Source organism: Amphiprion ocellaris, chromosome 13 (genome assembly GCF_022539595.1).
Source record: "Amphiprion ocellaris isolate individual 3 ecotype Okinawa chromosome 13, ASM2253959v1, whole genome shotgun sequence".
In the NCBI taxonomy this organism is placed as follows: Eukaryota; Metazoa; Chordata; class Actinopteri; family Pomacentridae; genus Amphiprion; species Amphiprion ocellaris.
The window spans coordinates 12,923,746-12,936,913 of record NC_072778.1 but is presented as its reverse complement, the minus strand read 5'-3'; the positions used below and the strand labels follow the sequence as shown (position 1 = coordinate 12,936,913).

At 39.6% G+C, this 13,168-nt stretch overlaps 1 protein-coding gene across 6 annotated transcripts in view; it reads right to left on the bottom strand.

The window, feature by feature from the left end:
• Window positions 1–13,168, bottom strand: part of diaph2 (diaphanous-related formin 2) — a 373,465-nt gene that overhangs the window by 104,153 nt on the left and 256,144 nt on the right. For all 6 annotated transcript variants that reach the window (XM_055016416.1, XM_055016421.1, XM_055016420.1 and 3 more), the window contains one exon: window positions 5,241–5,364. In XM_055016416.1, the coding sequence (XP_054872391.1) occupies window positions 5,241–5,364 (124 nt within the window). The remainder of the gene's footprint in view (window positions 1–5,240; window positions 5,365–13,168) is intronic.

Here is a 13,168-nt window from a genome sequence, read left to right as displayed (position 1 = left end):
ATCTCCCCTGACATGCAGAATGCAACATCAAAGATGACTATTTGTTCTGGTGACTGCAATTTTCTGTTGCTTTATCTGAGTCTTTGTCTTCATCCGAGCCTGAATATTTACACCGAAGTGAGAAGACACAGAAGCAGAACTCAGGCATGCAGGGAAAAAGACTGTTTTAAGCACCTCCACTTATTTACACCCGTTTCCACTGAATTTTGGATAATTAAAAGGCTCCATGGTTTATCTGTGCTTTAGTTAATTGGCCACACAGTTTACAGTGAATTTCATTAGCGGAGGAAAACACTCTGGTTGGTGTTGGGACTTGAAGGAAGGTGGTGATTAGGAGAGAGAGAGAGCTTATGTTTGGCAAAGGAGGGTGGGTGTTGGAGTATTTTTGCTTTAAAAATTATAGGGAGCTACTCAAAGTGCCACCAGCATGTTTTAACCCAGTTTTATTATACGCAAATATACAGAAATAAACACGATGATTCTGTAAATAGTCTGACTTAGTTCTCTTTCAAACACAGAAAGGTGTACTAAACTGGGATAACTTCTCTGAACAACACTGTGCTTATTCAGGAAAAAAAGCACAACAACAACAACAAAAAACCCAAACAAGAGAATGTTTCTGTGGTTTACACTCAGCAGCCTGCTAAATAGAACAATTGTTTCACTAACAGCCATTTATTTGACCTTAAGTGCCTGGTGCTGATACCAGAGATTGCTGCACCTGTACACAAACCTCGCCTGAAGCCAACAGAGTCTCCAACTGTTGCAGTTTGACAAGGGCCATCCATAAACACATTGTAGTGAACCTCTTCCTTTGAAGTGTGAACTAAATCAGGCTGAAGACTGAAAACAACAAAAAGGTGGAACCTGTATAAATGCGTCTGTCGATTTTTAAGCCACGGCAGTGGTATTACAGGCTAGCCCTGGGGCTGCGAAAAAGTGTGTCTGGGCTTACCCTGTGTGGGAGGACTACACCGGTTTGAGAAACTGACACTGTTAGGTGTGTGTGGGCTCAGATCCAAGGACCCGAGGCTGCTTTTTCCCTGGTATCAATAACCACTGTGGATAGGTGTTGCTGCCCAAACAGCTGGTTTTTGGCAAAGTGGTGCCAATATGATAGAAACACTAGAAACCTGAAATGTCTGAGGGTAATTAAGCACAGCACTTACTGCAGGAGCAAAACAAACTTCTAGTTTTTTGAAAGAGACTTGAAGTAAGAGACCAGGCAGATATTTAAACTCATCAGTATGGCTATAGCATCTGGTCCTTGGTGAACTTAAGATTTGACTAACTAAACTTCTGGGTGAAGTATGGCTTTTTTTTAAAAACTAAAAACATGGCCATGAGCAGGAGCTTCTATGCACTCAGTTTCATTCAAGCAGCCTTGTGGATGAATTCAACAGCTACAAGGACATTACACTGGGGAAACTCAATGGCTTGTGTAACAATACCTCGCACAAAAACACAAGCTCACACACAGACAAAATTATCTGGACTAAAAAGGCAACAGAAGCAAACAGGAAAATTAAATACGCTTAAAAAAAAAAAAAAAAACAACATAGTGAGGTGTGTAACGAATTGTTTAAAAAAAAAAAAAAAAAAAAAAGAACTACTACCGTAAAACTTTTAGGCACCACAAACCACTGGCATCAAGAAATAACAGCGTTTGTGTCTTTTTTTGTCAGCTGGTGCAGATTCTTAGCAGGTGTCACCGACTCTTAAACTGAAAACATAACTCTGTACTATGGTATCAGCTTGAGAGCTTAGCCTTAAAATTCCCTTTTTAGTTTTGTGAAACTGTCTGGCTCACATTATTCAAGTCGAAAAATTAAGACTCACTAAATTCGCTTGCCTTGTCTGACATATCCAAATGAGACCGGCCCCTGAAGACAGCCCCTTTTCACTCAGTGTGTGGAGATGGGAGAGGATGACATGCTTTGACTGTGACATTCTGGGAAATAAAAGGTTAAGCTCAATATCAGTAGGATGGGTTAAGTCATTGAGTACAGCACAGGGAGATGTATTGGACATGCCCGAGCATTCATCAAAGTTCAGACCGGTCTCTCATCATCCCCATCAAGCCACCTCACTACATCAATATTCTAGTATGCAGAGTCCCACTCTACTCTATTCTATCATATCCAGCAGCAAGTGCGCGTGAATGTGTGTGCATGTGATAGCAATAGCCTCTCTGGTGAAATAGGACTCTCTGGGGGCTTGTGCCTCAACTCTACAGCCTTTGTGGGCCCCCATTACTTCTGACAGATAGAGATCACTAAACTGCTGAACAAACACCCCATTCAGTCATTTGCATACATTACAGTAATGGAAGGAGAAAAATGTATCAATAAAGCCAAATGAAGTGCTTCCACTAACCCTTCTTTCTTTCTTTCTTTCTTTCTTTCTTTCTTTCTTTCTTTCTTTCTTTCTTTCTTTCTTTCTTTCTTTCTTTCTTTCTTTCTTTCTTTCTTTCTTTCTGCTTGAACTCCTTCTGATCTTGTTTAGTGGAATAATTTCCTCTGAAAGGTAATCACATCTAATAAATGACAGAAATGACGGATTCTCCAAACTGTTTGTATCGGATATTTATCTGACTTTCTAATTTGAAAAATTTCCCAATTTCTGAAGCCCAAACAAGGAGCACTAATCATGCATGGCAGAGGAAAAAGGTAACAAAAACAACACATAATGTATTGTTGAAGTTTTAATTAAAACTATGCTGCTTTGGGGTACATTTTACATTTAAAATACCTTGCAGTGACCATGGCCTGCTGAAATTAATCTCCGCAAAAAGTGACAAGAGTCGCACGGAAACAGAGGCACATGTACTCACCTACACATGCACTATAAATTACTCTCCCCCGTTCTCTGCCTGCCTCTATAACACACACACATCCAAGCACACACACACACAAATGCAGACTGACTCATTCATCACAGCGCCCAACAGTCAAGACAACAGAGCTTCACTTAACTTTTTCAGGGTTGCTCAAGCATCAAATGCATGACTTTTAGCTGTTGTTGTTCTTCCATCTGTCATGCTTCAAGGAACCAACATCCTTTTTCCTAATCCCAGGATAAAGTTTAAAAAGGTATGTTTGCCTTGACTCTGCTATCTTACGCGCACCAAAGGAAATGTCAACCCAAAATATAGTAGCGCTGCATTTCACACTTTCATTGTTCCAACACTTAGCTGTGCAACACGGATTAGAGTGCTACCAAAGCTCATTGCAAACACTGGTACTAAAAACCTCAGCAAATCAAGCAGTCTCCACTTTCTATCTCTTAATCTCTCTGTTTGCTCCGTGTGTGTGTGTGTGTGTGTGTGTGTGGTTTCATTTCATCGTCGTGCTCGCTTGCACAAAAAAAAACAACCCAACATCTGATATCCTTAGGAGGGTTGAAGTGGTAGAAAAATTGTCCTGGGTGACGAAACTTCAGAGAAGTGGGCTAAATTAAGACACATACCCGCATGTTTACACAGACATACACAATCATCCTAATGCAACAAACAAACCCACACTATCCCAATTCTCTAAATGCACTGAGCCAAATGTGATTGCATACTTCTGTTATTTTGTGCTCTACTGTGAACATAAAGACGAAACAGCTCAGAAGGTGAAAAGCTGTGTTTCTATTTAAAAACTCACTACCACATAACAGAACTGTAGCATAATTTCCCTGACAATTTGTTATTAAAATTACATAATTATTAATTCAAAGACATTATTAAACACAAGAGATAAAATACAGATCAAACACTCTAGGTAGCTAAGTGAGGGAATAAACAAGTAGGCGGTTTTCATCATTTGACACATCCTTCTGCCTCCATGTGTCAGCATCTCCAAAAAAAGTGTGAAGATTATGATTAAAACTACATATACAAGGCGAAGGAAACTATTGTATCATTAACCATTATCTAATTGTCTAATATGGAACACAACACAGAGAATGAAATATATATGCTTGTAAGTACTTGCACCTACTTTAAATAAGGCAAGAGCCAAAATAGATCTTATTAAATCCTATTAAGCTTCCTTCCTGGCACAAAAACTTAATCAGGTGAGGCGCGGACAAAGGGGGGTAGGAAGTGGGGTGTTCCAGGTCATGCCGCCAGTTTCTCTCTGGTTCTCTCTGGGGAGGAACTCCAGACAGTGAAGGAGAGCCATACTGCAGTATATCTACACTTCTCCATTTCCTCTCACTCAAGCATCTAGTTCTCGAAGGAGCTGGCGAATCGATACCGACATCGGGGGGCAGAGCAGCTTTCTTGCCTGCCTTTTCTGCTTCAGAGCTGCCGCCAGGGAGGTCTCTGCTTCAGTTTTTTTAATTATACAAATTTAAATGCCCTTCTTTGACTGGGAGCAGATTGGTATTTTGTTAGGAAGCTAGTGCTCTTATACCAGCCAATGTGCAAAGTCAGTCTAAATAAATCTTAGATAAAGGAAAGAGAAATCAGGTTAAATGCAGTCCTATGTGTGAGCACCTGGCATATGTAAACACCTACTCACTTTGTACATGACTATAGAGCAATCCTTTCTTTTCTTAATAATGTTAGAGACAAAGGAAGAAGATTCTGCTGACTACTGTACTGTTTTTCTTTTTCCACAAAAGGCACCCCAGCCTCAGGGTATTGACAACAGACTTGATTTTCACCATTGATCAAACCTATACAGTGAGGACCTTTCCTCTCAGAAAGGGCATTCAAGAAAGTGCAGAGACATGGCTAATTCAATTTGGGAGCAGAGATGCTCGGGTTTAAGTGAAACACTCTGTTATCAAAACAGGAGAGGTGCCATGAGAAAAGATAGTGCACGGATGGTTGTGTGGAGAGGCTTGTGGCCGGTCAGGAGATGAAATCGGGAATAGGCGATAAGTTGGTGTGAGGGGCTAGAGCCCCTATTAGAGTCCCCCAGGGGACAGGCAGCAGTGGCAGAGTGCAGTAAAAATAGCCAAGGGCATGATTTCACTCTTGGGACGCAGGGAGGAGTGAAGAGGGAGATCTGATCAACATCTCACAGCAAGGCAGCCAGATCCATTCCCTAAGTTCCCTAGGGTGCCACCTATCACACCAAGTGACTTAAACTGCTTACCACTGGCAGGCAGAACACAAACAGCACGCACCTTTGCCACTGCTGTCGACAAAATAGGACAAAGAATGGTCTAATATGCTTCAGTACATATGTTGTGGAAGAGCAGCCTGTGCATATTGTGGAACCAGCCACAATAAAAAGGATATGGACATTTTTTCCACAAACTTATCTTGTTGGTCATCTGTTTTGGGGAAGTTTTCTATGTCGTTCTCGAGCCTCTGAATGTGGCGTTCCATTGTGGTCAAGCTGGTCTTTAAGATGTCAGCAGAAACTGTAGACAAAAGGACAACAAAAAGGATACACAATGAATTGATTAGTAAAAATAGTTCAATTCATATTGGTGATATAGACAAGTAATTCTCTGTGGAAAAACAACAACAACAACAACACAGGTCTCTGAAAACTTCATATTTCAATGAACCAGCAGTGTCCAAGTGAGACTGCATGTTGTGACATATTGACTCCTGCATAATCCATTTGTGTATGGCCTAGAAAGCAAGCATGTGTTGATGTGTGTGTACAGTGTACGTGTGTGTCTGCAGTGGCTCATTAATCAGCCTGTAATCACTGTTTGCAGAGTTGCAGTGGAATCCACAGTATTCAGATCAAGCCTTTCAAGTAGAAACTTCAAACAGCAAGCAGCGTCTTAGGGGATCAGACAGGACAGGAGCATGGATGCAGTACCGTGTTTAGGTTGCTGTTAAGGGTTTAGTTTTATTGACACACACCCTCTTATACACACACACACACACACACACACACATATATATAACAGTTCAGAATAACTAGCCTCAGAAAAGAAAGAAAGAAAGAAAAACATTAAATTAAGCTATTAAAAAAGCCAGTAACTAAAATGTGTCCCTTGAACTCTTTCATGACATTAATGTTTGAATTGTGGCTATACATTTTCTTTAGTTTCAAAGGTTTTGTCAATTCATAGTGATATTGGGTGCATTTAGTATAAGGAACACTTTAATGGAAACCTTTCTGTTTATTTCCACTTTACATTGGCTTTGATAATCCTGTGCAGGTAAAGTAAATAGACAAAAGACAGAAAGCTGACAAAAATCAATCCACCACTAAAGATTCATCTGTCAGTTTGTATGTTCAAAAGCAACTTTGTGCTGTATTGAGAAGATAAGTAGGTATACAAGAGTAACCAGAATTTAGGCTGGTGGTGAAGCCAGGTGAAGGATGAAAAGACTGATGCCTGTACACTACAAACTCCAATCACAAATGCATTTAAATAAACAGAATTTCAAACTCGATTAGATCTTTACTCCGACAGAAATGGATAAAAAGCTAGGTGAAAGTTTATTTTGCTTTTCGAGACTATGTGAGTGAGGAGCTACATTCATTTAAAACTCAATGGTAGGACTGGTACAGCACGAAAGGTCAGAGGATCACGAAACCTCGCAGATTCTTCCTTTTGGGAGGGTCAACATGAACAGCAAATCTCATTCCAGTCCAGTTTTGATTTTCAGCATGTTGGTTAAAGACAAACAAGCAAACAGACGGATGGAGGAAATCATACAACAACCTACTTGCCAGAAGTTAAAAAAAAACAAACAAAAAACAATAAACATGCCCTGCTGCATGAATGATGCTCTCGCTGGTGTCTATGAAATTAGAATGACTAAACAAATGGCGAATACCGGGCTTTTCACAAGTCAAGACCAGGAAATACTTTGAATTACACATAAAATACACAATTTGTCCATTTTGCATTGCAGCTAGTCGTTATGATTTGTTCTAAACATTGATTGAATACCAAAACTGGCATCAATAAGGACACCTTGTATTATCTAACCTACACCATATTGACATCTGCAAGGTTAGTCCATCCACTTGAGTGTAACTGAAGTGCTAAGGAAGTGAGAAGCGGGGTGAAAGACAAGCTGTCATCTGATGTGGCCTCAGTGACATAAGGGTCAACCTCGTCTTGCTTTACATCTGTTCCACAGCTTGGCTTTGCTCTTTGTCTCATTTTCTGACAATAAGATTGGATGATGATGGTATCGCAGATCGCACGCACTCCCAGTACACTGAAACGACCACTAACACAAATACAGCAGTGGTGCATCCCCACTAGATGCGCACACATTCACAGATGCACACAAACTGCCTGCTGTGATCGGACTAGAAGCAATACAATAAGAGGGAGGGGTGAGGTCACTGTCATTATTAGACTTTTCAGCTTGCTAGCTGGGTAGACAGACTGGGAGATTCACAACCCCTCCTCTTCAATTCTCACAGAACGGACTCCTGGGAATGACAGTGAGAAAACCACACTATCACATAGCCTGTTTCTCTACTGATGGGGCCGCTGAGATCCACATGCTCTTGTCACTATCATCTCTCCTTCACTAACGGTGAAAGTGAACAGTGAGAGAGCCAGACAGATGATGCAAAAGAAGAAGCAATTACATTCACATCCAACAATAGGAAGGTGTTTGTCTTTTATTGTGGCTTATCAGTTGCTTGATGCTTGAGTGATGGTGTTGGGTAATGATTTAGCTGAAGCACTGATCACAGTAACCACAGTAGCCAAGAAATCGTGACTCAAGCGAGCTGCAATAGTGTTTCAGGGGAGCTCTTTACAGGATCAGAGTAAAGCCATGGGACTAGAGCACAGACTATTCTTTTCATGGGAATTGCTCACCATTGAGAAAAGCTGACAGACATAAATATACCGGCTTAGAAGTAAATAATATTTCAACCTTCACTGTTACTAAAATATAATTTATGTATACACATTTTTGATGCGATGGGCCAGTCTATGCTTTTTAGAAACATGTTTATTATTATTACCACCCTTCTTTGCTCTAATAATCAAGTGTCTACAGACTCCAGCACGGATTCTTTAGGGATATCATTAGTAAAATTACCACAAAAATAACACTGCTATTTTCAGGGGACAAAACATGGCAGCACTGGTATCTCCTCATACACATTCCAAGTGGATCAGAGGAGAAACAGAGGGGATGGAGGTTTATATATCCCAGTGATGGCTGTAAGGAACTCAGTGCATGTGTCCTTTAAGAATACATATATTTTCTAATAGAAATAACTGCAGAGGTTGAGTGATGTATGGGGGACAACAAAGAGTACAGGGAAGACAAAAGCCATTTGAAAGACAAGACTTTAACTTGCTCAAATAACACAGAAAAAAAATTCTGTGGTCAACATCCTTCATCTATTGATATGAGCTCAGTAATACTGGCCGCTGATGTATTGTTCACTCCTAAGAACAAAAGACAGATGAAACATATTTCATTAAGCTTTGCCCTGTTTCCTTCAAATAAACTGCAAGGGGAAAAAATATTGTGTAGCACACAATACCGAATCAACCGCTATAATGTGAAGATGTCAACATTTTATTCAGTCATTTGTAGAAGGGGGCAATTTTCATTTTGATTTATAGACAAATAATACCAATCTTTCAACCAGTGCTCTTGCAATGCTGCCAAAGGTTACAAAGGAAATTGAGATTTATTTTGAATGTTGCTGCCAATGTAGCATAAAAGATCTGTTTTAAATAATCTACACACTTGTGAAAACAAAGACAAATGCAACATAAAACCAAAAGAGAAGGTCATTCATGAATGCATTCATCACCTTAGCAAAGTAACTGCATGTTTTTGGGTGTGTGAAGACAGAAAAAATATGTGTATTATACTGAGTATGTCTAACAGGGCTTTGTTTAGAAATCATATTTACATTTATCTGTTTATTTAAATATATTTGTGAAAAATAATTAGGATGAGGTTAACATACTGTACATGTTAGAGGACAATCTCAACAGTCCTTCACATAAGCCTTAAATTGGGAATTTCCAGTTTTGAAGTGTGAATAAGGACAAGGTCAGCTGGTTCAGCCACAAGGACATAGATGTATTGATGGGAATTGATCAAATGCCTAGATATATTTCAAGTGGCATAATTAGGACATATGTACATGGTGTAAAGTAGCAATGATTGGCATCTTAAGTGCTATACCAAACCAGGAACCAAAGAAAGTTCAAAAAAAGTCCATAAACAATTAAGGGGCAGATCTCGTCATCAGTATGAGTTGAATAAATTCTGTTACTTTTCATGTATATTATTTCTCTGGCCATTTAAAAATCACTGCTTTATATATAAAAATATTCTTGTGAATGTACATGTATATAGAACATAGTATACTAGAGATAGATATTAAGAGCTGCGGCTGCCCAAAGAATTTTGATTAGTAGATGTTAGATGAAGCGAATAGTTGAGCAGTTCCTGCACATGTAAATAACACACATTTATCTAGGTTATGCATTGTCAGAGGGAACATGCTACGGACCTAATGTTAGACAACATACAGTTTACACCTAAGTGAGGGCACCCCTGTACAAAATCACTTTCAATCAATGTCAAATTATTTCAAATTGCTCCACCTCCCTGCGTTGTTTCTAATCTGGCAAGGGGAGTATTCTGTTTTATGAACAGTCCGAATTGGAAATATAATAAAACTCTGTGATCACTGACACATAAGTTAGAAAATCTGTGATCACTGAAACAAAACTGAGTACAGCTGTGATTTGAAATTAGCATAATTGCATGGACATGGGTATAAAGTCAAATTTGAATACTAGAACTCACAGAAAGTGCACTACTTTCACTATTTACCTCTGGAAAAACAGAGGGCAAGTGCTTCAGACTTGGCACGGGGGCTATCAGTGGAAATCAGAGCTTCTGTGACGGCTCAGACAGTGTGAAGGACAGAGCATGATGTCAACCTCTATGGACAGCATCTAAGAAAAAAAACCTGAGTTTGCTCTTTGGCACAGAACTGCAAGTAGAAGCTTTCTGATTTGTCTGATTGACAAATGTTTGCCTGCAGAGCTGCATGTCACTTGGTATCGTCCTTTACCCTTTCGAAATGACACTTTGGATTTTCTGCCAGATATGTGTAATTACTATCTTATTACCACAGGGACCATCTGTGTAAATAAGAATATCAATATCTGTTCCATGACTGTCAAAACCCTGTCAAACCAACCAGTCACAACCTGGCCGAATGCCATTATTGGTCGATTATTTGGCAGGAGCCCCAGTAAAAGCCTTTAAGAGTCCTAACAAAAAGCCTCGGCTCTGCTTGTTGACCTTCCCTCAAACCTGAGCGCGCAACCTCCTTGCATATACAACACAGGATGTAAGGATAAGACGACCTTCATGGAACTCTACACATGACCAGATACACATAATACCTGCTGGAGGTCGTATTCATCACATCAGGGTAGAATTGGTTATTGATCAGCACAATGATACCAAGACAATGATGGATCTTACGTCTTCTTAAGAACATTTTGTACAGATTAATTATTTTAAACACTCCCTACCCACTTTAAAATGACACCGAATTACATTATTTTTTCCCTTAAATAAAAATAACACTTTGTCTTTTTTCTTAGCGGTTGGTGGCACCTGAAAGTGAATAAGATACGGAGTGGGAGGCAGACTACTGTACAGCAGAGGAAAGAGACAAGAGGATAAACACAACACAATGTGTTCCCCTTTCAGCAGGAATCAAAGCAGCTCAAGTTGCAGCAGTGAAAGTGATATTGTTGCTGTGACAAAGCAGTCACATTGTTCTTTCTGATTACCTTGGATCATGTGATGTTAAAAACAGCAGGCAGGAGAAGGTGGCAAATGAGGAAATTTAACAGACAGAAAAAACAAAGGGGTTAGATGAAACGTTGTGGCACAGCATTACCTATAAGCATTATGGTAACGTGTATAGTTATTAGGCAAAAAACACATTTTACCCTTTGCTTGTATAAGGTAAAAAAAAAGATACTAGTTGAGAACATTCTACTTCGGTTAAATGATGTATAATTACTCACATATAGAAGAAATATAATTATTACGTCATCCTAGAAAATAGACACTGTTGCTGGCAGACAATGCAATTAATCTCACTCAGAGGACACAAATCCACACGAGGCACAAACAATAACAACTGTAATTTCCCATCAATGTTGCAGTAATTGCGAGCACATAAAAGGGTAAATCCTTTCTGCGTTTGCTCTATTTCCTCTTTTAATTTGCATTTCGCTTAAACCCTTCATGCAACAGAGCCGTTACCATAATGACGGATTTGTTTGTTTGTCTGATTAGAACTGATGACCCCCCTGAAGAGTAAAACCGTAAGGTTAAAATATGTAATGGTGAATCTGCAAATCCCTCCTGCAGTAATGGTCACAAACTACTGTCTTTTCTATAAACCAATACCATTAATATTTAGAAGAAAATTGTTTCCTAATACGGTACAATTTCAGGTAAAAATCTAAATACGTGCATGTAATTATGTTCCATAATGATAGAAAACTTGAGATACAACTGATCAAGTCCGTTTATGTCGCATGAGGTCATATGACAAGATACGTACATTACTTACAGCACATTAGCAGTGCTACTACATTAACCACCTTAACATGAATTATTACAGCTACAGCACACTAGCATTATAACAGATATATAATGTATCTTTCCCCCAACTCAAACAGGAATAAAGCTATGGGCTGGAGCCAAAGAGCAAAAGTACAGCCAGACACCAAAAAACACACTTTATTGTACCTCACACTCCAGAAGGAGGGCTTGTTTACAATGGGGGTCATGTCTGTGAGACTTTATTGCTTTTGGCAGCCATCAGAGCTACAGCCCAGTGCCAGATCTCTGGAGGAATTACAAATGGAGTCGATTACAATATATTTTGATGCATGGGAAAGTTTAGACATTGACCTGGGGTGATGACAATTCCCCGGGAAGTGCTGAGGAAATCAGTCAGGGCGATGTGCTGGTGCTATGTGTGAGTCTCTGCCCTGTGCAATAAAAAGAGTAAGGAACTCACAGGGGCACAATGGTTTACCTCCTCTCTCCTGACAACCAACCACCTGAATGCCTGTCATGCACTTACTTGAAGATGGTCATTTGTCTTTGCCAAGACATGCTTTTTCTGTGCTATTGTTATGATACATTTCTGGTGTCATGCAAACAGAAAAGAAATTAGTTAGGAGTGAACAACTGGATGGTTGGGGTGCGTGACATTCTCGCAAGCGAGCACAGCCTGAGGAGTCAAGCGGGTTTTGTTATTTTTTTGAGAACAAACTCAGCTTTGTCCTCATCAAGGTAAATTAACAAGTGCATCGTCTCTGCTTTGTGAAAAGCCATGCATGCCAGTACAACAACTAATTAATTACACTTTGCTAATGACTGCTAAGTACCTGAATGACTGATAAGAATGAATTTATTTTCATAATTGATTATCAGACTGTATCTTCATGCCCACAGTCTTCCAGACATCTTCTATGACTATAAAAGTAAATATAAACACGTCTAATTTCAGCATAATGGTGAAGGCAAATAACTGACTTGTAATGTCACATATTTCAAACCTGACTGCACTCACAGGAACAAGGAGATTCTGGAGGCAGGGGAAGGATGTGACTTGTGTGAGTGTAGTAGACAGGAGGGATGCTCAGTGATGGGGGTGTGGTGGTCATAATAGCCTGCAGAGGTTGACTCATGCCTCTAACCCCATTCACCACTTCAAAGTTGCACCTTATCACATAGCTAGGGCTATTTCACCTGACACCTCTAAGGGACACACTTCACTTGACATTTCTAGATCCAAGAAACTGAAAATCTTACTTATTGACTGGTTTTACATCTGCAAAATACAGGGTCAAGACATGGATCAATCCTATTTTTGCATTGCCATACTGAATGATGAAGCATTACAATGTTTGTGCTAAAACCGAAGGGAAAAAAAAAACAGCTTTGTAATTTAACACTATAAAAACTAAATGAAGCAATGGCAAGGGCTCAGCTTTTAAATATTAAACATAAAGTATAACAACATCATAGCTGCAGGCAGTCATTACCAGGGTGTAAGGCAATAAGTGCAGCCACAAATGTGAGATATCTGAAGCACTGCATGGAGCAATTCTGCTCCACAGAAACACTGTAGACCATGACCATCTTCATCTGGCACACTTTGGAGTCCCATTTTCAGACATGTATGTGAGTATGTTTTATCTGCAAGTT